The sequence below is a fragment of the Entelurus aequoreus genome, linkage group LG10, assembly GCF_033978785.1.
Source record: "Entelurus aequoreus isolate RoL-2023_Sb linkage group LG10, RoL_Eaeq_v1.1, whole genome shotgun sequence".
NCBI classification, from domain to species: domain Eukaryota; kingdom Metazoa; phylum Chordata; class Actinopteri; order Syngnathiformes; family Syngnathidae; genus Entelurus; species Entelurus aequoreus.
The window spans coordinates 54,545,782-54,572,048 of NC_084740.1; the positions used below are offsets into that span (position 1 = coordinate 54,545,782).

Here is a 26,267-nt window from a genome sequence, read left to right on the forward strand (position 1 = left end):
AAAAACCATGACATATAAGGCGTAAATTCGGAGGAGTGTCCGCCCGAGAGCGCCGTTCGGTACAGTACAACACGCGCTCCTCCATCTTAGCTGTCTTCCCATTGGTCACATTCGGTGCTCTTTGCTCCTTGTTGGCGCGGTTGTTAAAAAGCCGGGAGTTGAAAAATACCAGTCCTTATATTGTTTGAGTTATCTTCTGCGAGGAAGGAGCATGGAGATGATCTCTGGTCAAATGTAGCATACCGTGGTGCAGAAGGGAAAGTACACCTGGATACAAGTTCAGCGGTTGTGACCGCTACAGTGCTACTAGCTAGCTGTACCTTAAGTAAGTAAGTACGGCTAAATAAGACGTTACATTATCCAAAAGGGACAAGCGGTAGAAAATGGATAGATGGATTATCAGCACTTCCGTGTTTTAGCTAAGTAATGCAATATTGTATCCCGGCAGACATTTATTAAGAATGAAACCCGCTTTTATTCATTGCAATCAAAATGTATTTATATAGCCCTAAATCACGAGTGTCTCAAAGGGCTGCACAAGCCACAACGACATCCTCGGCTCAGATCCCACATCAGGGCAAGGAAAAACTCAAAGGGATACAATGAGAAACCTTGAAGGGGACCACAGATGTGGGGACCCACTGCGACCCCCCTGGGCCACCGGTACAATGGACGTGGAGTGGATCTAGTTAATAGTGTGAAAGTCCAGTCCATAGTGGATCTAGAATAATATTGTGAGAGTCCAGTCCATAGTGGATCCAACATAATGTGTGAGAGTCCAGTCCATAGTGGATCTAACATAATATTGTGAGAGTCCAGTCCATAGTGGATCTAACATAATGTGTGAGAGTCCAGTCCATAGTGGATCTAACATAATAGTGTGAGAGTCCAGTCCATAGTGGATCTTGTTAATAGTGTGAGAGTCCAGTCCATAGTGGATCTAACATAATAGTGTGAGAGTCTAGTCCATAGTGGATCTAACATAATAGTGTGAGAGTCCAGTCCATAGTGGATCTAACATAATAGTGTGAGTCCAGTCCATAGTGGATCTTGTTAATAGTGTGAGAGTCCAGTCCATAGTGGATCTAACATAATAGTGTGAGAGTCCAGTCCATAGTGGATCTAACATAATAGTGTGAGAGTTCATTCCATAGTGGATCTAACATAATAGTGTGAGTCCAGTCCATAGTGGATCTAACATAATAGTGTGAGTCCAGTCCATAGTGGATCTAACATAATAGTGTGAGAGTCCAGTCCATAGTGGATCTAGTTAATAGTGTGAGAGTCCAGTCCATAGTGGATCTGGTATAATAGTGTGAGAGTCCAGTCCATAGTGGATCTAGTTAATAGTGTGAGAGTCCAGTCCATAGTGGATCTAACATAATAGTGTGAGAGTCCAGTCCATGGTGGATCTAACATAATAGTGTGAGAGTCCAGTCCATAGTGGATCTAACATAATAGTGTGAGTCCAGTCCATAGTGGATCTAACATAATAGTGTGAGAGTCCAGTCCATAGTGGATCTAACATAATAGTGTGAGAGTCCAGTCCATAGTTGATCTGGTATAATAGTGTGAGAGTCCAGTCCATAGTGGATCTAGTTAATAGTGTGAGAGTCCAGTCCATAGTGGATCTAACATAATAGTGTGAGAGTCCTGTCCATAGTGGATCTAACATAATAGTGTGAGAGTCCAGTCCATAGTGGATCTAACATAATAGTGTGAGTCCAGTCCATAGTGAATCTAGCATAATAGTGTGAGAGTCTAGTCCATAGTGGATCTAACATAATAGTGTGAGAGTCCAGTCCATAGTGGATCTAACATAATAGTGTGAGAGTCTAGTCCATGGTGGATCTAACATAATAGTATGAGAGTCCAGTCCATAGTGGATCTAACATAATAGTGTGAGAGTCCAGTCCATAGTGGATCTAACATAATAGTGAGAGTCCTGTCCATTGTGGGGCCAGCAGGAGATCATCTTGAGTGGAGACAGGTCAGCAGCGCAGAGACGTCCCCAACTGATGCACAGATGAGTGGTCCACCCCGGGTCCCGACTTTGAACAGCTAGCGCATCATCTGTGGTCACCGAATAACCTCTCCAAACAGGAGAGGGGAACAGAGCAGAAAAGAAACGGCAGATCAACTGGTCAAAAAGGGAGTCTATTTAAAGGCTAGAGTATACAAATGAGTTTTAAGATGGGACTTAAATGCTTCTACTAAGGTAGCATCTCTAATTGTTACCTGTAGAACATTCCAGAGTACTGGAGCCCGAATAGAAAACGCTCTATAGCCCGCAGACTTTTTTGGGGCTCTGGGAATCACTAATCAGCCGGAGTTCTTTGAACGCAGCTTTCTTGCCGGGACATATGGTGCAATACAATCAGCAAGATAGGTTTTAAGTGGTTTTCTGAAAGAGTACTGTGTCTGCTTCTATTTTCAGGTTGATCATCATGGAAAATGGCAGATCTGAATTTCCATTTCCCTACCAGCCTTACACCATCCAGGAGGACTTCATGTGCGCCTTGTACAGTGCACTTGACCAGGGCAAAGTTGGCATCTTTGAGAGTCCAACTGGAACGGTAGGTTTGTGCAGGGGCTTTTCAAAGTGTGACATTAAGGCCCCTATTTTCCACCGTTTTTCAGGAACATTCTCATTTACGTGGAATTTGGAAAACTAAATGAATGTAGCCTTTAAACGCAATCACGGAGTGAAAAACACGTTCGCCTTTTTACTTTTCTCAGTCAGCAGAAACCACCAGCTGTGCTGTAGCCTGGCACATGTACAGTCTCTACAGGAGTATAAGGTTGTTAATTAATATGCACTGTCCAATATAAAGAATAAATACTTAGTCAATTTGCCGCATTAGTGCATTAGAGTCAGATTACAGCGCACCAATACAGTAACACCTCAATTTACAAGCTTAACTGGTTCTGTGACGGAGCGTTTAACTCAAAACACTTTGTACCTCTAATCAATGTTGCCCTTTGAAATCATTTCAATTGGTGCTTGGCTTCCCCAAAACAGCATTACAATAACATCTGAAATCTAACTGGCGACTTGTCCAGGGTGTTACCCCCCTTCCGCCCGAATGCAGCTGGGATAGGCTCCAGTACCCCCCGCGATCCTGAGAGGGACAATCAATCAATCAATGTTTATTTATACAGCCCTAAACCACAAGTGTCTCAAAGGGCTGCACAAGCCACAACGACATCTTCGGTTCAGAGCCCACATAAGGGCAAGGAAAAACTCACAACCCCAGTGGGATGTCAATGTGAATGACTATGAGAAACCTTGGAGAGGACCGCAGATGTGGGTGACCCCTCGTCCCCCTCTAGGGGAGACCGGATGCAATGGACGTCGAGTGGGTCTAGCATAATTTTGTGAAAGTCCAGTCCATAGTGGATCTAACATAATAGTGAGAGTCCAGTCCATAGTGGATCTAACATAATAGTGTGAGAGTCCAGTCCATAGTGGATCTAACATAATAGTGAGAGTCCAGTCTATAGTGGATCTAACATAATTGTGAGAGTCCAGTCCATAGTGGATCTAACATAATAGTGTGAGAGTCCAGTCCATTGTGGATCTAACATAATAGTGTGAGAGTCCAGTCCATAGTGGATCTAACATAATAGTGAGAGTCCAGTCCATAGTGCATCTTACATAATTGTGAGAGTCCAGTCCATAGTGGATCTAACATAATAGTGTGAGAGTCCATGGATCTAACATAATAGTGAGAGTCCTGTCCATAGTGGATTTAACATAATGGTGAGAGTCCAGTCCATAGTGGATCTAACATAATAGTGAGAGTCCAGTCCATAGTGGATCTAACATAATAGTGTGAGAGTCCATGGATCTAACATAATAGTGAGAGTCCTGTCCATAGTGGATCTAACATAATGGTGAGAGTCCAGTCCATAGTGGATCTAACATAATAGTGTGAGAGTCCATGGATCTAACATAATAGTGAGAGTCCAGTCCATAGTGGATCTAACATAATAGTGTGAGAGTCCATGGATCTAACATAATAGTGAGAGTCCAGTCCATAGTGGGGCCAGCAGTAGACCATCCCGAGCGGAGACAGGTCATCAGCGCAGAGATGTCCCCAACCGATGCACAGGCTAGCGGTCCAACCCGGGTCCCCACTCTATACAGCCAGCACTTCATCCATGGCCACCGGACCTGTGCCCACCACGCAGGAGAGGGGGGCAGAGGAGAAAAGAAAAGAAACGGCAGATCAACTGGTCTAAAAAGGGGGTCTATTTAAAGGCTAGAGTATACAAATGAGTTTTAAGATGGGACTTAAATGCTTCTACTGAGGTAGTATCTCTAACTGTTACCGGGGGGGGCATTCCATAGTACTGGAGCCCCAATAGAAAACGCTCTATAGCCCGCAGACTTTTTTGGGGCTCTGGGAATCACTAATAAGCCGGAGTTCTTAGACAAGCAGTAGAAAATTGATGGATGTCTTTTGGGAAAAACAAAAACAACTTTTAGATAAGACATGCTTCATAAAAACAATACAATAAAATGTACTACTAACAACAACAGTAGTTTTATGAAGTAAGAGAGTGGACTTCTGCTTTGCCATCAAACACACCATCAGCAGCTTTCCCATATTTTCATGAATAAATGTCCAATGTTTAGATATTATTTTAACGTTGTGCTTCAGTATGGTGCAGACTAGCAGTGATACACTCAAATTGCTTAGCCAAGGTAAGTTATTTTTTAATTCAATGAATATCATCCACTTCTTGTCCTTCACGCTCACTTTCTTCTTTCCCATGTTTGGAAAAATAAAGCTATGCTCATCTTTAGCTATAAATTAAGTAAGACCAGATGTTCTGGGCAGATCTCACGGGGTTCACTGTGACGTTTGCGACACCATTATGTGACGCTTGCTCCACCAACTAATGGCGGGGATGCTTGTAACTCAAATTGTTGCCTACAACTTAAAGCATAGCAATTATCAGAGAGGCCGCTCTTATCTCCAAACATTTTGAAGTTGGAGCACCGTTTAGTTGAGGTACCACTGTAAGTATGTCATCTCTCCGACATAGGGCAAATCTCTGAGTCTGATATGTGGAGCGCTGAGCTGGCTTACAGACTGCGAGGCCAAGCGGAGGCAGGAGGCCGCCGCTCTGCTGCAAGACGGAGAGACGGCACTTTCCTCACCTATTAAAGAAGCCTCCTCCCAGAGCTCTTCTGCAGAACCCGACTGGATCAGCAGCTTTGTTAAAAAAAAAGCTGAACGGGATTTGGTGTCAAAGTTGAAGGTACGTGTGTCCATCGAAAAGGTTCCTCTTTGCTTAGGATGCTGAAAAATGATGTGTGTAATATGTGTCAGGAGGACGAATTGAAAAGGAAGAAGAGAGAGGAGCGCTTAGAAGCGATTAGGAACAATGTTCAACTGAAGTACGCCATGAAAAGGAAGGTAAGCTGTGTGTCATTCATTAGTGCGCTGTAAGGACTTTGCCATTTTGCCTGGAGCAAGTGTGATCAATTTGCTGTCGTTTTTTTTATTTTGACATGCCTCTCACATCAGAGCAGGGCTGCACAATGTTGAAAAATGTAGAGATGTCCGATAATGGCTTTTTTGCCGATATCCGATATTCCGATATTGTCCAACTCTTAATTACCGATTCCGATATCAACCGATGCCGATATATAGAGTGGTGGAACTAACACATTTTTATGCCTAATTTTGTTGTGATGCCCCGCTGGATGCATTAAACAATGTAACAAGGTTTTCCAAAATAAATCAACTCAAGTTATGGAAAAAAATGCCATATTTATTATTGAAGTCAAAAAGTGCATTATTTTTTTTTAACATACCTCAAAACAGCAGCTTGGAATTTGGGACATGCTCTCCCTGAGAGAGCATGAGGAGGTTGAGGTGGGGGTGGTTGGGGATAGGGGGGGGTGTATATTGTAGCATCCCGGAAGAGTTAATGCTGCAAGGGGTTCTGGGTATTTGTTCTGTTGTGTTTATGTTGTGTTACGGTGCGGATGTTCTCCCGAAATGTGTTTGTCATTCTTGTTTGGTGTGGGTTCACAGTGTGGCGCATATTTGTAACAGTGTTAAAGTTGTTTATACGGGCACCCTCAGTGTGACCTGTATGGCTGTTGACCAAGTATGCCTTGCATTCACTTGTGTGTGTGAAAAGCCGTAGATATTATGTGATTGGGCCGGCACGCAAAGGCAGTGCCTTTAAGGTTTATTGGCGCTCTGTACTTCTCCCTACGTCCGTGTACACAGCGGCCTTTTAAAAAGTCATACATTTATCTTTTTGAAACCGATACCGACAAATTCCGATATTACATTTTAAAGCTTTTATTGGCCGATAATATCGTCAGTCCGATATTATCGGACATCTCTAGAAAAATGTTTTTTTTAATTGCGATTCAATCATTTTTACCAGCTGCACTTTGTTATGCTGAACTGTTGTCATCTTGTGGACAATTTACATGCACGTATCTTACCTCTTTTTGTTAACATTATGAGTACGACTTCTGTCTATCTTTTAGGGACATTCTTCTTGAGATCTTTTATTGTATGCTGGGACCGAAAACATATTTGGTTCTATCACGTGCAAACATGAATCGAATGATAAACGTCACACCAGATACAAAAGGTGGGAATCTTTGGGCACCTCACGATTCGATTTTGATTAGGATTCGATTTAAAATAAATAATGATGCATCTTTAATTCCTGTACCGTATTTTTCGGACTATAAGTCGCTCCGGAGTATAAGTCGCACCGGCCGAAAATGCACAATAAAGAAGGAAAAAAACATATATAAGTCACATTTTTTGGGGAAATTTATTTGATAAAATCCAACACCAAGAGTAGACATTTGAAATTTAAAATAAATAAAGAATAGTGAACAACAGGCTGAATAAGTGTACGTTATATGACACTATAACTATAACATATAGAACATGCTATACGTTTACCAAACAATCTGTCACTCCTAATCGCTAAATCCCATGAAATCTTTTTCCTCTGTGTCGCTTCTAAAGAACTCTGCCAACTCCAAAGGTAGGCAATGCGCCGCTTCATCTTCTATCGGTACGTCGCTTATGTCAGAGTCATCGTCAGTTGCAGTTCCCATTATTCCAGCCTTTCTGAATCCGGACAGGATGGTTTCGGTTGTCACTGAAGCCCATGCTTTGTCGACCCATCCAATGACATCCAGAAAAGTTGTAATATTATTTGATATTTTATAGTAATGTGTTAATAATTTCACACATAAGTCGCTCCAGAGTATAAGTCGCATCCCCGGCCAAACTATGAAAAAAAACTGCGATTTGTAATCCGAAAAATACAGTATATTAATGCAGTTTTATGTTTCTTTTTGTTTCACTAAATAAGCATTAATCACTTGCAACTTTTAAAAACAGTGCATTTGTAACAAGAAACAATTGAATTAATTCCCATCACATTTAGGTAGGTAGGTCTTTATTGTCATTGCACAAGTACAACAAAACTTTGTGTTCAGCACAAACCCGTTCAAGATGAGACAAACAAACAGTGTGCAGGGTTACAGAACAAGAACGCTGATGGGTCGCCACATGGCGCCCCGTAAAAGATGGGGAAAAAGGTCAACGCTGGGGAAGGATGAGTAAAAAAAATAAAATCTAGACTGTGGGAAAAACCTCCATAGCAAAGCACATATACATATTACAACATACATCTCGAGACTTGCAACAGAGGGGAGGGAGTGGGGGCCATGGCGACAGGCTGCAGCTCTTCAGGCGCTGCCCAGCCGTCCATCACGCCTAAGGGATTCGCATCAAGGGCGTTGGATGGGGGAGTGGGGTATGTGTGTGTAGCGTATATTTTTTGTGGATGCATGTGTGTTTGTGTAAGGCTGCCGCGTGTCTCTGTTCCGTGGCCTTGGTGTCGTGCAGTCGCTAGTCAGTTCAAAGTCAACAACAACAGGTGTGTGTCCATGAGAGACAAGAATGGATGTATTTATTTATTTATTTATTTAATAGAAATGTGTGCAAAACTAGGACATAAGTGCCCTAAGTTGGTCGGATCTTTCGGTGTCAGACAAACTTTAGAACTGTCTTTATTTACAAAAAAATAATCGGTTATTGATGTTTACTAATCAGTTTTACAACAATTTGCTCACGTCCGAATTGTGATGTATCTAAAATTGGATTATTTCAAGGTTCAAGGTGCTGTACAGGGGTGAACAAAATGCTTGGTTAAAGAAAATTGTCATTTTTACTAGAGATGTCGGATAATATCGGACTGCCGGAATTATCGGCCGATAAATGCTTTAAAATGTAATATCGTAAATTATCGGTATCTGTTTCAAAATTATTTAAAAAAGTAAAATGTATGACTTTTTAAAACGCCGCTGTGTACACGGACGTAGGGAGAAGTACAGAGTGTCAATAAACCTTAAAGGCACTGCCTTTGCGTGCCGGCCCAATCACATAATATCTACGGCTTTACACACACACAAGTGAATCCAATGCATACTTGGTCAACAGCCATACAGGTCACACTGAGGGTGCCCGTATAAACAACTTTAACACTGTTACAAATATGCGCCACAATGTGAACCCACACCAAACAAGAATGACAAACACATTTCGGGAGAACATCCGCACCGTAACACAACAGAACAAATACCCAGAACCCCTTGCTGCACTAACTCTTCCGGGACGCTACAATATACCCCCACCCCCCAACCCCGCCCACCTCAACCTCCTCATGTCCCAAATTCCAAGCTGCTGTTTTGAGGCATGTTAAAAAAAATAATGCACTTTGTGACTTCAATAATAAATATGGCAGTGCCATGTTGGCATTTTTTTCCATAACTTGAGTTGATTTATTTTGGAAAAACTTGTTACATTGTTTAATGCATCCAGCGGGGCATAACAACAAAATTAGGCATAATAATGTGTTAATTCCACGACTGTATATATCGGTATCGGTTGATATCGGAATCTGTAATTAAGAGTTGGACAATATCGGATATCGGCAAAAAAGCCATTATCGGACATCTCTAATTTTTACCAATGACGTGTGTTTGTGTGTGCACTGCAGAGTTACGAGGAAGACGAAGCGTTCAAGTTGCTGGAGCTGAGTAAAGAGGAGCACTCCGATGCACTGGCAAACCAAGAAGACGAGGATCTTATCGTCGTGGAGTATGAAAGCGACGACGAGTCAAAGTTAAAGAGCAGGTGGGAATGGCCGTCGCGCTTATCACAACCCGTGTTTGGCGCGGTGCAGTAACGGCAGGGTGCTCGCATCCTCAGGTTGCGTGGAACCGAAGAAGAGGAGGAGGATGATCTGGTGGAAGAGCACGTCTCAAAGGTGATGCATATGAGAAAATAATGTCCGGAAATTGTAAGCATCTTTACGTGTCCTGTGACGTGAATCAGAATGTTGCGTGTCTGCAGATTTACTACTGCAGTCGCACGCACTCGCAGCTCGCTCAGTTTGTCCACGAGGTCCAGAAGAGTCCCTTCAGCAAGGACATCAGTGTGGTCACGCTGGGCTCACGGCAGGTAAAAACTACCATAAGTTTGTTTGAATAGTATCATATGTTATTTTAGTCGTATATCGTATCCAGGGAGTCATTATCATACGGTGGATTGCGGTGTTCTGTCGATTTATGGATTTATTCGACAGGGACAGTACAATGAAACATTGCTACCCATAGGTAACCCGTGTCAAAGTACATAAGACTTCTAGCCACAGGCTCATTTGGTTAGGCTTCTAAAGAAAAGTTGAGAAAAGTGAAAAAGACATAAAACAGGATTAAGACAAGTACAAAATAAAAATACAATAAAGATAATTGGCCCCATTTGTCCATTACTACACTCAGTTCTAGTGCTCACGATTCTGTTTTTCCTTAAGCCACTTTTTCAGAAAAGTTTAATGTCCGACTGTGATTTTAAAGGCCTACTGAAAGCCACTACTACCGACCACGCAGTCTGATAGTTTATACATCAATGATGAAATCTTAACATTGCAACACATGCCAATACGGCCGGGTTAACTTATAAAGTGCAATTTTAAATTTCCCGCTAAACTTCCGGTTGCAAATGTCTATGTATGATGACGTATGCGCGTGACGTCAATCGTTGAAACGGGAAGTATGCGGACACATTGAATCCTATACAAAAAACTCTGTTTTCATCTCAAAATTCCACAGTATTCTGGACATCTGTGTTGGTGAATCTTTTGCAATTTGTTTAATGAACAATGGAGACTGCAAAGAAGAAAGTTGTAGGTGGGATCGGTGTATTAGCGGCGGACTACAGCAACACAACCAGGAGGGCAGAGATGGATAGCAGACGCACTAGCCGGCGAACTCTCCTTAACTTCCTCCGTCTCGCCGACCGCATCTATGATCGGGTGAAGTCCTTCGTCGCACCGTCGATCGCTGGAACGCAGGTGAGCACGGGTGTTGATGAGCAGATGTGGGCTGGCTGGCGTAGGTGGATAGCTAATGTTTTTAGCATAGCTCTGTGAGGTCCGGTTGCTAAGTTAGCTTCAATGGCGTCGTTAGCAACAGCATTGTTAACCTTCGCCAGGCTGGAAAGCATTAACCGTGTATTTACATGTCCATGGTTTAATAGTATTGTTGATCTTCTGTCTATCCTTCCAGTCAGGGATTTATTTATTTTGTTTCTATCTGCATTTGAGCTATCACGTTAGCTAAGGAGCTTCGCCGATGTATTGTCGTGGAGATAAAAGTCACTGTGAATGTCCATTTCGCGTTCTCGACTCTCATTTTCAAGAGGATATAGTATCCGAGGTGGTTTACAATACAAATCCGTGATCCACAATAGAAAAAGGAGAGAGTGTGGAATCCAATGAGCCAGCTTGTACCTAAGTTACGGTCTATGCATTCTAGTCCTTCACTCTAACGTTCCTCATCCACGAATCTTTCATCTTCGCTCAAATTAATGGGGTAATCGTCGCTTTCTCGGTCCGAATCGCTCTAGCTGCATTGTAAACAATAGGAAAATGTGAGGAGCCTTTCAACCTGTGACGTCACGCTACTTCCGGTACAGGCAAGGCTTTTTTTTATCAGCGACCAAAAGTTGCAACTTTATCGTCGATGTTCTCTACTAAATCCTTTCAGCAAAAATATGGCAATATCGCGAAATGATCAAGTATGACACATAGAATGGAGCTGCTATCCCCGTTTAAATAAAAAAAATTCATTTCAGTAGGCCTTTAACTCCAGTGGCAAAGAGTTCCACAGGTGTGAGAACGCAGACTGACCCAGAGTGGTCCAGCACCTTTTCCCTCTAAAGCTGGAGTCAGCACACCTTCACTGCTGTATCTTTGTAATTACACTACCGTTCAAAAGTTTGGGGTCAAATTGAAATGTCCTTATTTTTGAAGGAAAAGCACTGTACTTTTCAATGAAGATAACTTAATGTTTTAAATTACATTTTTCTCTAAGATTATGTTTCTCCTCTTTTGTTGAGAAGAATTGTTGTATATTCTTGGCTAGCAGATTATAGTTTGCTTTGTGTATAATTTTAGCGGTTTGCAAATTCATTATGTTGTGGAATTTTAGGATTTTTGATTCAATAAATAAAGGGTTTGTATGTTCTCTATATCCTCTATATATTATTCTAACTGATCATTTTTGTAACACCGTTAATGAATGAAGTGTACTTTTGTAGTTATTTCTACACAACAACTCAGATACACTACCGTTCAAAAGTTTAGGGTCAAATTGAAATGTCCTTATTTTTGAAGGAAAAGCACTGTACTTTTCAATGAAGATAACTTTAAACTAGTCTTAACTTTAAAGAAATACACTCTATACATTGCTAATGTGCTAAATGACTATTCTAGCTGCAAATGTCTGGTTTTTGGTGCAATATCTACATAGGTGTATAGAGGCCCATTTCCAGCAACTATCACTCCAGTGTTCTAATGGTACAACGTGTTTGCTCATTGGCTCAGAAGGCTAATTGATGATTAGAAAACCCTTGTGCAATCATGTTCACACATCTGAAAACAGTTTAGCTCGTTACAGAAGCTACAAAACTGACCTTCCTTTGAGCAGATTGAGTTTCTGGAGCATCACATTTGTTGGGTCAATTAAACGCTCAAAATGGCCAGAAAAAGAGAACTTTCATCTTAAACTCGACAGTCTATTCTTGTTCTTAGAAATGAAGGCTATTCCACAAAATTGTTTGGGTGACCCCAAACTTTTGAACGGTAGTGTATGTACACATCACATCAGGGGCTAATCCACTAAGACACTTAAATATAGCTTTTAAAAATGATACACTTATAAAATGATCAAATCTCATCATGTTATATTTTTTTGGTGGGACAGCACGGTGGCACAGGGGTTAGTGCATGTGCCTTACAATACGAAGGTCCTGAGTAGTCCTGAGTTCAATCCCGGGCTCGGGATCTTTCTGTGTGGAGTTTGCATGTTCTCCCCGTGACTGCGTGGGTTCCCTCCGGGTACTCCGGCTTCCTCCCACCTCCAAAGACATGCACCTGGTGATAGGCCCCTCCCACCTTGTTTTAAAATGTCTCTGAAAATCTTGCACTTACTGTTTAGAAATGACATGAATGTTTGTGCCACTGCTTAATAACTGTTTAATAAATACAGTTTGGGTAAATTGACTTAATTGTGGCTTCCCTCTCTGCATGAAAGTTTAAAAGTAGCATATATTAATGCAGTATGAAGAAGAATGTTTTAATGTAGACACATGGAATCATCATACTGCTGTGATTATATGCATCAAGTGTTCATTCAAGGCTAAGGCAAAATATCCAGATATATATGGTGTATCGTGACATGGCCTAAACATATCAAGATATTAATAAAAGGCCATATCGCCCAGCCCTACATCCATGGATATACTTATTTTTACTTGGCTCTGTGGAGGCACTGGTGGTGTAGCGGTTCACATAGCTGACTCTCTCTAAACAAAGTCTTGCACTTTGCAGAATCTTTGTGTCAACGAGGAGGTGCGGCGCCTGGGCAGCCTTCAGCGGATTAACGACCGCTGCATGGAGATGCAGAAAAACAAACATGGTGAGAGGCGCCTTCCCTGAGAAATAACTTATCCGGCGGCAAAAGAAGTGCAAAACCGGCTCTCGACATGATATTCCACGCAATATTGCATATTTAAGACTTTCTGACGAGTTCAAATGACTTTGCTAGAGAAGCAGCATGACGATGAAGGAGCAAAGAGGAAGCGAGGCCCGGCCAAGAGCGTGTGTCCCTACAACAAGGCCTCGGCGCTGCAGCAGATGAGGGATGACGTCCTGGGCAGCGTCCACGATATCGAGCAGCTCCTGAAGCTTGGCAGGGAAAGTCATTCGTGTCCTTACTACGCCTCACGGCTCGCTGTTCCCCCAGCACAGGTTTGTGCTCTTCCTCCTACGCTAAATGTTAAGTTTTGTGTTTTTACGCGGAATAACATGTGCTCATATTGCTTGGCACAGTTGGTGGTCTTGCCTTATCAGATGGTGCTGCATGAAGCTACGAGGCGCGCAGCAGGGATTCAGCTGAAGGGACAGGTCGTACTTCATGTTGTTATTTTTTATGTTTGCTACTCGCGTTAGCATTAATACAATAGAGGCAGTATTTTCCAAAAGACTGTAATGTAACTGTGGAGTGGTGGGTTGGGGATTACATTAGATTCAACTTTATTGTCATTGCACATGTCACAAGTTGTTTTAATATTAATTTTTTTTATTGAACAACAAACATATCCACAGTGTACATAAAAACTAGGGATGTCCGATTATATCGGACAACCGATATTATCGGCCGATAAAAGCTTTAAAATGTAATATAGAAAATTATCGGAATCGGTTTCAAAAAGATAAAATGTATGACTTTTTAAATCGCTGCCGTGTACACGGACGTAGGGAGAAGTACAGAGCGCCAATAAACCTTAAAGGCACTGCCTTTGCGTGCCGGCCCAATCACAGAATATCTACGGCTTTTCACACACACACAAGTGAATGCAAGCATACTTGGTCAACAGCCATACAGGTCACACTGAGGGTGGACGTATAAACAACTTTAACACTGTTACAAATATGCGCCACACTGTGAACCCACACCAAACAAGAATGACAAACACATTTCGGGAGAACATCCGCACCGTAACACAACATAAACACAACAGAACAAATACCCAGAACCCCTTGCAGCACTAACTCTTCCGGGACGCTACAATATACACCCCCGCTACCCCCACCTCAACCCCGCCCCCGCTAACCCCGCCCACCTCAACCTCCTCATGCTCTCTCAGGGAGAGCATGTCCCAAATTCCAAGTTGCTGTTTTGAGGCATGTTAAAAAAAATAATGCACTTTGTGACTTCAATAATAAATATGGCAGTGCCATGTTGGCATTTTTTTTCCATAACTTGACTTGATTTATTTTGGAAAACCTTGTTACATTGTTTAATGCATCCAGCGGGGCATCACAACAAAATTAGGCATAATAATGTGTTAATTCCACAACTGTATATATCGGTATAGGTTGATATCGGTAATTAAGAGTTGGACAATATCGAAATATCAGATATCGGCAAAAAAGCCATTATCGGACAACTAATAAAAACCAAAACACTTTCAACATATTAACAAAACATGTCAAGGAAGAAAATAAAAGCAAATACCGGTACAAATTATTGAAAAAAATAAATAATAATAATAATTTAAAAAAAAAGGATAAGATGCAAAATTCAAAAAGACAAAAAAAACTTTAAATTTCTCCAATTAAAATATCAATTTAAGGGCTTTTGTACTTTTAATAATCTTCCAAGATTTAATTGATAAATTGAAAACATTAAGCCAATGTGAAAATGTAACTTTTACTTTCAGAAATCGACATTTATGTATAAAAATGTTTGCTTGCAGCATAATAATGTTGACAAACATTTCTATGTTACCATCATTTATAAATATTCCAAATGTGATCTCTTCTATAGTTAACAGGGTCATCTCCACACCCTTGTTTCTCAGCCAATCTCTGATCTCCTATACACTCTCACATTCCACAAACAGATGATTGACATCCTCTACAGCTCCACAGATATAACAACCTCCATATTAAATTTTAGTTTCAGAAAATCATTTAAAGGGTATATTCCATTAATAATTTTAACTTGTATTTCTTTAATTTTGGGAAGACTTGGGTATGTAATTAGAGATGTCCGATCATATCGGCCTGCCGATATTATCGGCCGATATATGCGTTTAAATGTAATATCGGAATTTATCGGTATCGTTTTTTTTTTAATCAGTATCGTTTTTTTAATTATCAGTATCGGGTTTTTTTTTTTTTTTTTTAAATTAAATCAACATAAAAAACACAAGATACACTTACAATTAGTGCACCAACCCCAAAAAACCTCCCTCCCCCATTTACACTCATTCACACAAAAGGGTTGTTTCTTTCTGTTATTAATATTCTGGTTCCTACATTATACATCAATATATATGAATACAGTCTGCAAGGGATACAGTCCGTAAGCACACATGATTGTGCGTGCTGCTGGTCCACTAATAGTACTAACCTTTAACAGTTAATTTTACTAATTTTCATTCATTACTAGTTTCTATGTAACTGTTTTTATATTGTTGTACTTTCTTTTTTATTCAAGAAAATGTTTTTAATTTATTTATCTTATTTTACTAATTTTTTTAAAAAGTACCTTATCTTCACCACACCTGGTTGTCCAAATTAGGCATAATAATGTGTTAATTCCACGACTGCATATATCGGTTGATATCGGTATTGGTTGATATCGGTATCGGTAATTAAAGAGTTGGACAATATCGGAATATCGGATATCGGCAAAAAGCCATTATCGGACATCCCTATATGTAATATATCTTGTCCTTCACACGTCACAAGTACAGAACAACAAAGACACACCTTCTCAATCTATCAATCAATCAATCAATCAATCAATCAATCAAAGTTTACTTATATAGCCCTAAATCACGAGTGTCTCAAAGGGCTGCACAAGCCACAACGACATCCTCTGCTCAGATCCCACATCAGGGCAAGGAAAAAACTCAACCCAGTGGGATGACAATGAGAAACCTGAGAGGTAGTCATCTGAAATGGTTTTCCATTTCAGTCTTGAACCTCTTGAAGCTCATGGAGAGAATGCCAAGAGTGTGCAAAGCAGTAATCAGAGCAAAGGGTGACTATTTTTAAGAAACAAGAATATAAAACATGTTTTCAGTTATTTCACCTTTGTTTGTTAAGTACATAACTCCACATTCATAGTTTTGATGTGACAATCTACAGTGTAAATAGTCATGAAAATAAAGAAAACGCATTGAATGAGGGTGTGTCCAAACTTTTGGCCTGTACTGTACATAGTGCAAATGAATGAGAATGAAGAGTATGCTGTTGATAAGTGTATTTACAGACTATACAAGGGTCAGTAGTGCAAATAAGTAGTGGGAAAAAGTCCATTCCCCCTCCTGGTGTGGTGTATGGATGAGGGGTTGGCGCGGGATGACGTAATCGTCAAATTTGCATAATTGGCCAATGACGCATTTGCAAACAATGATTAAAAAAACAAAGTAAAAAGAACATTTTTAAAACTACAAATACATTTTTCTCTGTTGCTCGTTATTGTTGTGTTTTTAACGTCACAAACAAAACGGAGCAGCCTGTGAGTGCTTTTAGACTGGCCGGGGGCCCGCAGCAGCACCCCGCTGCTCGTTGAGCAGAGCGATGCGTGCTTTCATGTCAACGTTGCGGAAAGCCTCTTCGCCAGATTTGTTGCTTATCACTTTTTTTGAAAACAAGTCTCTGGAGAGGTCTGATTACGTGCTAAATATAGCGACAAAGTCAGTATGTTGGCAACACCGATCCCTCCTGCTCATACTTATTATTCTCTGGCATAGCAGCTTTGTGTTTGTGAGCGAGGGCTAGCGCCAAAACGACACAAATAAAGGATTGATTGAAACTTTTATTAGTAGATTGCACAGTACAGTACATATTCCGTACAATCGACCACTAAATGGTAACACCCCAATAAGTTTTTCAACTTGTTTAAGGGGTCCGCGATAATCAATTCATGGTAAGGAATGTATGGGAAACAGTGGGAGGTAACTTTGCCTTCAACTTGACAGAAAAGTAGAAAACTGCCGTGTGATTTGTGAAGAGCAGGCCGATTTTTCTTCATTTTGACAGTGCAACGTTTGTGTGAACAGGTGTTGATAATCGACGAAGCTCACAACCTGAGCGACACACTCTCCTGCATACACAGTGCAGAGCTCAGTGGTGCACAGGTAAACACACTCGCACGCTGCTTGTGTACGCCAGTGTTTCTTCACCATCGGACCCATTGTTGGGCCGCAAGCGCCCCCTAGAGGGCCGTCAAATATACACGTTTCTCATCTGGTCCGCATGGGCCGCAGCGGTACTCAGTTGTAATACACTGCTCCACCACTTGTGGCAGTACTGACAATCTCAAACAAACAGAAGTCTGGAGCTCAAGTCTTAAGCGCAAAAATGATGACTAAAGAGTACTTTATTTTCATTTGTGTCAGGTTCAAACACAGATGACATCTATTAAACAAGACAAGAAGCAAGGAATTAAACAGAGACAGAATTAAATTTGGCTCAATTGAGGAGAGACGTCTGGACTGTACTCTTTGGACAGTCTCACCACGCTCTGACGAAAGATTGTACGCCTCCTCTTTTATTTGGACTTTCCCTGATTACGTGGCAACAGCTGTTTCTAAGGGACGGGGGTCGTAAACAGCCATCGCCTTTAATTACAAACAGTTCAAAGAAAAGGTCGTAAACAGTTCACAGAAAAGGTCGTAAAACAGGGCAAAGAAGAGGTCCCTGGAGGGGAGTCAGGTCCTGCTTCCTCTTTGCTTTGTAGATCTCGGGTCAAGACAATATCTTTCTGTTGATTACAATACATCAAAGAAACAGAACACCTTTTATGTTGCTTCCCATCCTACACAGTGGAGATTTACAAGCCTTCTTCTTGGTAGGATGAAAGACAGCTTTTGTCTTCTCGCCGGGAACTCATGGCAACATAAAGTTTTGTGATAACTTAGATACAATTATTCTGACAATTTGCACTATAATGTTATTGACAGTTTAGTAAAGACGCCATTATTAATTTAGTTTATTTATTTTAGCACAACATAACTGTAAATACATTTCTTGTTAGTTATGTATGAGTCCCTTCCTATGCAGTGTAAAAGTCTTTATTTTTCCAATCAGCCTGACCTGATCCTAAGGTTTATGTGTTACTTAAATACTAATATTTGTGATTAACACACGGTTTTATATTATTTGACAAAGTTGTAAACTGTAAGTAGGTTAGATCAGTGTTTTTCAACCACTGTGCCGCGGCACACTAGTGTGCCGTGAGATACAGTCTGGTGTGCCGTGGGAGATTATCTAATTTCACCTATTTGGGTAAAAAATATTTTTTGCAAACCAGTAATTATAGTCTGCAAATTATGTGTTGTTGTTGAGTGTCGGTGCTGTAATACTCTTCCATATCAGTAGGTGGCAGCCGGAAGCTAATTGCTTTGTAGATGTCGGAAACAGTGGGAGGCAGTGTGCAGGTAAAAAGGTGTCTAATGCTAAAACCAAATATAAACAAAAGGTGAGTGCCCCTAAGAAAAGGCATTGAAGCTTAGGGAAGGCTATGCAGAACGAAACTAAAACTGAACTGGCTACAAAGTCAACAAAAACAGAATGCTGGACGACAGCAAAGACTTACTGTGGAGCAAAGACGGCGTCCACAATGTACATCCGAACATGACATGACAATCAACAATGTCCCCACAAAGAAGGATAAAAACAACTGAAATATTCTTCATTGCCAAAACAAAGTAGATGCGGGAAATATCGCTCAAAGGAAGACATGAAACTGCTACAGGAAAATACCAAAAAAAGAGAAAAAGCCACCAAAATAGGAGCGCAAGACAAGAAGTAAAACACGACACACAGGAAAACAGCAATAAACTCCAAATAAGTCAGGGTGTGATGTGACAGGTGGTGACAGTACACCTACTTTGAGACAAGAGCTATAGTGATGCATGCTTGGTTATGCTTTAATGTCATATCCAACAATTGCGACAACGACTTTTTACTGTCAACTGAGTTTCGTTTTTTTAATGATTTCTGCTGGTGGTGTGCCTCCGCATTTTTTCAACGCAAAAAATGTGCCTGGGCTTAAAAAAGGTTGAAAAACACTGGGTTACATATAGTTATTAAATACAATTAAAATCAAGAGTAAAATGACTAATTCAGTGTTAATACTTGAGTGGGCCCTGAGCTCCTCTGTCGTGGAAAAGTTGGGCCCCGAGGTGTAAAGAAACCCTGGTGTACACAACACACCACTTTCTTTGTTGTTGTTGTTGCTTGTGCACAGTATGTGAGGTGTGATGATGCACTGACATTGTTGTGTGCAGCTTTGCCGCGCCCACTCGCAGCTCAGGCAGTATGCTGACCGCTTCAAGTAAGTATTCAACCCTAACCACAAAATAGTCGCAGCAGAGCCATAAACGGTAGATCGGGCATTTATTGGCCATTGCCTTTCAGACTGAACTCAGAAATTGCTGCAACTACGTGCTATGATACTACCTATTGGTGGGACAAAGTCATAACCTCCATTTTTTTTTATCAGAGCCATTTTTACAGAATGGTGACATGGGGAAAAAAGTTTATTTTATTGTCTCTCATAAAGATTGTGAACGATTGGCAAAATTCCCCCAAAAAGTGCAGTTCCCTTTAAAGATACAAAGTGATGCAGAGGTGTACTTAAAAAAATGTTATACACAAATAATACTATTTATAGTGGAGGTGCGCAAAATGTTTTCTTCTTACAAGGGGGGGGGGGCGTAACAGAAAATATTTGAGAAAAATTACATTAAAGTAAGAACTGCATTCTAATATCTGCTTTCTTCAGGAGCCGCCTGAAGGCCAAGAATGTGATGTACATTAAACAGGTCCTGTTTGTCATTGAGGGGCTCGTGCGAGTGCTGGGAGGTGAGCACGCTTTTTTGACTTTTCACTTCACGCCGACTGTTGCATGTACTTCCAGTATTCATGTAAATATTGTCTCCACAGGCAATGTGGCTCAGAATCCACAGAGCCAAACCACACAAGCAGGTCAGACAACACACACACGCGCACACTCACGCACAAACACACATACACCGTGATGGGCAAGCAACTTGGGAAATGTAAAAGAGAATACAATGATTTGCAAATCCTTTTCAACCTGTATTCAATTGAATAGACTGCAAAGACAAGATACTTAACGTTCGAACTGGAAAACGTTGTTATTTTTTGCAAATATTAGCTCATTTGGAATTTGATGCCTGCAACATGTTTCAAAAAAGCTGGCACAAGTGGCAAAAAAGACTGAGAAAGTTGAGGAATGCTCATCAAAGACTTATTTGGAACATCCCACAGGTAAACAGGCTCATTGGGAACAGGTGGGTGCCATGATTGGGTATAAAAGTAGATTCCATGAAATGCTCAGTCATTCACAAACAAGGATGGGGTGAGGGTCACCACTTTGTCAACAAATGCCTGAGCAAATTATCCAACAGTTTAAGAACAACATTTCTCAAGCAGCTATTGCAAGGAATTTAGGGATTTCACCATCTACGCTCCGTAATATCATCAAAAGGTTCAGAGAATCTGGAGAAATCACTGCACGTAAGCCATGATATTACGGAACTCAGATCCCTCGGGCTGTACTGCATCAAAAAGCGACATCAGTGTGTAAAGGATATCACCACATGGGCTCAGGAACACTTCAGAAAACCACTGTCAGTAACTACAGTTGGTCGCTACATCTGTAAGTGCAAGCTAAAACTCTACTATGCAAAGCCAAAGCCATTTATCAACAACACCCAGAAACGCCGCCGGCTTTGCTGGGCCCGAGCTCATCTAAGATGGACTGATGCAAAGTGGAAAAGTGTTCTGTGGTCTGACGAGTCCACATTTCAAATTGTTTTTGGAAACTGTGGACGTCGTGTCCCCGGAACAAAGAGGAAAAGAACCATCTGGATTGTTATAGGCGCAAAGTGTAAAAGCCAGCATGTGTGATGGTATGGGGGTGTATTAGTGCCCAAGACATGGGTAACTTACACATCTGTGAAGGCACCATTAATGCTGAAAGGTACATACAGCTTTTGGAGCAACATATGCTGCCATCCAAGCAACGTTACCAAGGACGCCCCTGCTTATTTCAGCAAGACAATGCTAAGCCACGTGTTACAACAGCGTGGCTTCATAGTAAAAGAGTGTGGGTACTAGACTGGCCTGCCTGTAGTCCAGACCTGTCTCCCATTGAAAATGTGTGGCGCATTATGAAGCCTAAAATAGCACAAGGGAGACCCCCGGACTGTTGAACAACTTAAGCTGTACATCAAGCAAGAATGGGAAAGAATTCCACCTGAGAAGCTTCAAAAATGTGTCTCCTCAGTTCCCAAACGTTTACTGAGTGTTGTTAAAAGGAAAAGCCATGTAACACAGTGGTAAAAATGCCCCTGTGACAACTTTTTTGCAATGTGTTACTGCCATTAAATTGTACACTGCAAAAAGTCAGTGTTCAAAAACAAGAACAAAAAATACAAAAATGAGGGGTATTTTATTTGAACTAAGCAAAATGATCTGCCAATAGAACAAGAACATTTGGCTTGTCAAGACTTTCCAAAACAAGTAAAATGAGCTAACCTCAATGAACCCAAAAATACCATAAAATAAGTATATTCTCACTAATAAGTGCACTTTTCTTGGTAGAAAAAAAAGACCTTTTTGCTCAATATGTTGAAAAATATTCTTAAATGAAGTAAATGCTAGTGCCATTATCTTGACATAATGATATGCGCTCGGCATTACATTTCTCGAAACCAGCAAACTTATACTAAAAACTAATTTATTGTTCTTAATGAAAAGGCAACAAGGCAACCGCTTGTTACTCTCGGGGTCTCCTAGCCGCTCAGGCAAATCATATTGTCTAAAAATGCATTTTTCCATCCATAACATGACATCATCGCGCCAAGTGCGTGCTCTTTCAGTCAATTAGTGCGCATATATACAGCCCGGCCCCCGGACAAATTATTTTTAATTGTAATTTTGAAGAATTCATCTGAATGTGCATGAACTATTTCTGTTCAAAATTGTTAGACATGTTAAATGTTTAAATATTAACTGTCAGTTTACTGTACTGTGCCAACTGTACTACTATATGAGTACATGTTTTCTATTGTTTCATTGGAAATAAAACAGTTGTTTTAATTATGAGACACAATTGTGTCAAAGTCATGATTTCATGCTTGAAATAAGAAATGATTACTTTGAAAAAGCAGTTTTCTACTTGTGAGTGTTGATGACACAGCTTTGCAACAGTTGATATTCTAGTTTCAAGCATGTTTTACTCAATATAGGTCATCAAATCTCAGCAACAAGCTGTAATATCTTACTGAGATCATTTAGGTCCAAAACACTTAAAACAAGTAAAACACTCTCACATAAAATCTGCTTAGTGAGAAGAATTATCTGATCAGACAGAAAAAAAGCAAATATCACCCTTATTTGAGATATTTCATCTTACTTAGATTTCAGTTTTTGCAGTGTAGAAGAATAGGTAGGACTGAACAACTTTTCCATACGTCATTGACCATTGGTCTAATATTTACACAACGTTGAGGATATCTGTATTACCAAATTTTTCAGACTATAGGGCGTACTTAAAATCCCTTAATTTTCTCAAAACTCGACAGTGCGCCTTATAACCCGGTGCGCCTAATGTACGGAATAATTTTTGGTTGTGCTTACCGACCTCGAAGCTATTTTATTTGGTACATGGTGAAATGATAAGTGTGACCAGTAGATGGCAGTCACACATAAGAGATATGTGTACACTGCAATATGATGGCAGTCACACATAAGAGATACGTGTAGACTGCGATATGATGGCAGTCACACATAAGAGATACGTGTAGACTGCAATATGACTCAAGTAAACAACACCAAAATTGTATATGTTCCATTGAAAATATAGAACATTACACACGGCGCTCAAAAATCTATCAAAATGTTTTAGTAGGACTTTGGTAAGCTATGAAGCCACACCACTTGATGGATTGTACTGTGCTTCAACATAGGAGTATTATTATGGTGTGTGTATAAGGTAAGACATTATCTGTGCAAAAGCAACTTGTCTTACCTTCTGGTACCTGCTGAATTGTATTTGGGATCTGCGTAAGTCCTGAAAATTGGCGCTCGTCCGCCTTTGTAGTCCGTGCCGACACGTAGTCGATAAGCTTCTTCTTTTTCTCTATCTTCTTGTTATGTGACATTCATCCTCCACTATTGCCATTTCTAATATAAAGTAATGTAAAGTTCTTACATATACTACCGTTCAAAAGTTTGGGGTCACATTGAAATGTCCTTATTTTTGAAGGAAAAGCACTGTACTTTTAAATGAAGATAACTTTAAACTAGTCTTAACTTTAAAGAAATACACTCTATACATTGCCAATGTGGTAAATGACTATTCTAGCTGCAAATGTCTGGTTTTTGGTGCAATATCTACATAGGTGTATAGAGGCCCATTTCCAGCAACTATCACTCCAGTGTTCTAATGGTACAATGTGTTTGCTCATTGGCTCAGAAGGCTAATTGATGATTAGAAAACCCTTGTGCAATCATGTTCACACATCTGAAAACAGTTTAGCTTGTTACAGAAGCTACAAAACTGACCTTCCTTTGAGCAGATTGAGTTTCTGGAGCATCACATTTGTGGGGTCAATTAAACGCTCAAAATGGCCAGAAAAAGAGAACTTTCATCTGAAACTCGACAGTCTATTCTTGTTCTTAGAAATGAAGGCTATTCCACAAAATTGTTTGGGTGACCCCAAACTTTTGAACGGTAGTGTATATCTGTCAGTAAACTCACCATGAAAGCACTAAAACATACCGGTGTAGTGAGTTTAAATTATTCACCCGAGTAACATAAAATCTGCTTAGAGAGGAGAATTATCTTATCAGACAGAAAATAAGCAAATATCACCCTTATTTGAGATATTTCATCTTACTTATATTTCAGTTCTTGCAGTGTACTCTTCATCCACAAATGTCTATTTCTTCTTCCAGCTACAGAGATGCTGACCATTAACAACTTCCTCTTCAAAGCTCAGATTGACAACATCAATTTGTTTAAGGTAGTATAAGGTAAAGCAGAATTTGTCCTTCTTTGTTGTTAAAGTCATCTTCGTATCCTTCCCTCGCTAGTTGCACAGATACTTTGAGAAGAGCATGATCAGCAGAAAAGTAAGTCTGAATGCTGCCATTTTGAGCTCATGCGCAGTCAAATCCCAAACTGTCTCCCTCTTGCTGGCTTGTTGTTTTCCAGCTGGGTGGTTTTGTGGAGAAGTATGCAGGTTCGGGCGTGAGTCTGCACACTCCAATTAGCTCCAACAAAGAGAACCGACGCACCGAGGGCTTAAACCGCTACCTGCAGTCACTGCAGAGCAACCGGAGCAAGGCACCAGGTCGGAGGTCACGTGCTTGTCGAATTCCATCATGAAAATAATTAGTAGGAGGGCTCGTGTACAACCGCCACAATGAAACGAATCTCATTAGATTGTGCGTGTGTTCCTAATCTTTGTAGAGCTTGTTGCCATGGAAACGTTTGCCCATGTCACACGAGGCACGGTCAAAAAAAAGTGCAGTTTTCGTACTTTGGGATATTCATTCTTTTGGGGGGCTACGTTTCCAGAAATAATTTATCTGGAGGAAATTTGAGGACAACCAGTTTTTTAATAGAGGATCCACACTCCAAGAACTCAGAGAAAAAGTGAAACTCGGAATCATTGAAGGAGCATAACAGTTGAATATCATCTGCATAGAATAAAACATGTGCCTTGTTTTAAATTGAATACTTACACCTACTAGGCTAGCGCATTTTATTGTTGGTAATTCTGCTGGTACTTAGAGAACCAAGTGTTGGTGATAAAAGTTTGAAAACCGCTGTTCTATACAACAGGAAAAATGTTTGTCTCCCAGGCTTTGAACTGAACACGGGGGCTAATATGGTGTCATTTGGCCCCCTAGCCGCCAGTTGAATAACCCTTCCTACTTTTATGAGCGTATGCAACTCTTGTCTGCAGTTCCTTCCAACGACCAACCAGAGTCCGTAGAGGCCGACACTGTGCTGGCTGCGTCCCCCATGATGCAAGTGGAGGGCTTCTTTATGGCCCTTACCAACAGCAACGCTGACGGCAGGGTGGTGATACACAAGCAAGGTACCGTCTTCAGCACGCAACTCAAACATAAGTCAGGAAAAAATGTAAAAACATGAAATTGTACAGGTACGTTGTCGGAGAGCACCGTCAAGTTCCTCCTCTTGAACCCGGCCGTCCACTTTGCCCAGGTGTTGAAAGAGTGCAGGGCCGTCATCATCGCAGGCGGAACCATGCAGCCGGTGAGTTTCTTCCCAAACAATCGACTTTTTAGGTGCTCAAAACTGCTCTGTGTAGGTGTCAGACTTCAAAGAAGAGCTGCTCTTTTCTGCTGGAGTGGAAGCAGAGCGCATCACTGAGTTTGCCTGTGGTAAGTGGCCCATTTCCTATCTCCTTTGTGTACGTCAATAAGTATATTAATGGCCAAAAACAATAACTTTATTAGTTTAGTATGTAAGGATCCAGCACCCTCACAAACTAGAAATGTACATTTTTAAGCCCTCTAAGGGTCAATACTGAGCAGTATACATGGTGTAATGCAGGGGTGTCAAACTGGTTTTCATTGAGGGCCACACCGCAGTCATGGCTGCCATTAGAGGGCCGCATGTAACAGTAAATAATTCATGAATTTGCCTATGAATTTGGATTATTTTACATGTAGAGAGTAAAAAATAACTGTGGATTTTACCTCTGTTTTTTACGGGAAAAAATGGCAGCTTAGTTGCTAGACTTTTACTGTAAAATACATGGTGTTTTTTTAATTTTATTATTATTATTATTTTTACAACATATTACTGTAAGTCAATAAAGTACTATCTATCTATCTAAATAGAAAAACGGTATCAATGTTTAATTTTATTTTGGCAACTCAGCTGCCAGTTTTTTACCGTAACAAAATGTGGTACTGTATTCCATTTCCAGTAATACACCGTAAAACAGGGGTGTCAAACTCAAATACAGAGTGGGCCAAAATGTAAAACTGAACAAAGTCGCAGGCCAAGGTTGAACAAATTAACCTTTTAAGGACCCAAACAAGTT

General features: G+C 40.7%; 1 protein-coding gene across 3 annotated transcripts in view; it reads left to right on the forward strand.

Annotated features, from left to right (window-relative positions):
- Positions 1-110: 110 nt before the first annotated feature.
- Positions 111-26,267, forward strand: part of ddx11 (DEAD/H (Asp-Glu-Ala-Asp/His) box helicase 11) — a 40,425-nt gene continuing 14,268 nt past the window's right edge. For 2 of the 3 annotated variants that reach the window (XM_062061219.1, XM_062061221.1), the window contains exons 1-20: positions 111-325; positions 2,438-2,576; positions 5,056-5,271; positions 5,343-5,429; positions 9,064-9,200; positions 9,276-9,333; positions 9,420-9,527; positions 12,958-13,045; positions 13,175-13,377; positions 13,459-13,533; positions 17,208-17,285; positions 19,440-19,486; positions 19,937-20,016; positions 20,098-20,139; positions 24,142-24,209; positions 24,280-24,318; positions 24,401-24,539; positions 25,158-25,292; positions 25,359-25,471; positions 25,527-25,599. In XM_062061219.1, coding sequence (XP_061917203.1) covers positions 2,448-2,576; positions 5,056-5,271; positions 5,343-5,429; positions 9,064-9,200; positions 9,276-9,333; positions 9,420-9,527; positions 12,958-13,045; positions 13,175-13,377; positions 13,459-13,533; positions 17,208-17,285; positions 19,440-19,486; positions 19,937-20,016; positions 20,098-20,139; positions 24,142-24,209; positions 24,280-24,318; positions 24,401-24,539; positions 25,158-25,292; positions 25,359-25,471; positions 25,527-25,599 — 1,915 coding nt within the window. In that variant the 5' untranslated portion in view covers positions 111-325; positions 2,438-2,447. Of the gene's footprint in view, positions 330-2,437; positions 2,577-5,055; positions 5,272-5,342; positions 5,430-9,063; positions 9,201-9,275; positions 9,334-9,419; positions 9,528-12,957; positions 13,046-13,174; positions 13,378-13,458; positions 13,534-17,207; positions 17,286-19,439; positions 19,487-19,936; positions 20,017-20,097; positions 20,140-24,141; positions 24,210-24,279; positions 24,319-24,400; positions 24,540-25,157; positions 25,293-25,358; positions 25,472-25,526; positions 25,600-26,267 lie in introns of all 3 variants that reach the window. The other variant, XM_062061220.1, reaches the window with a different exon arrangement.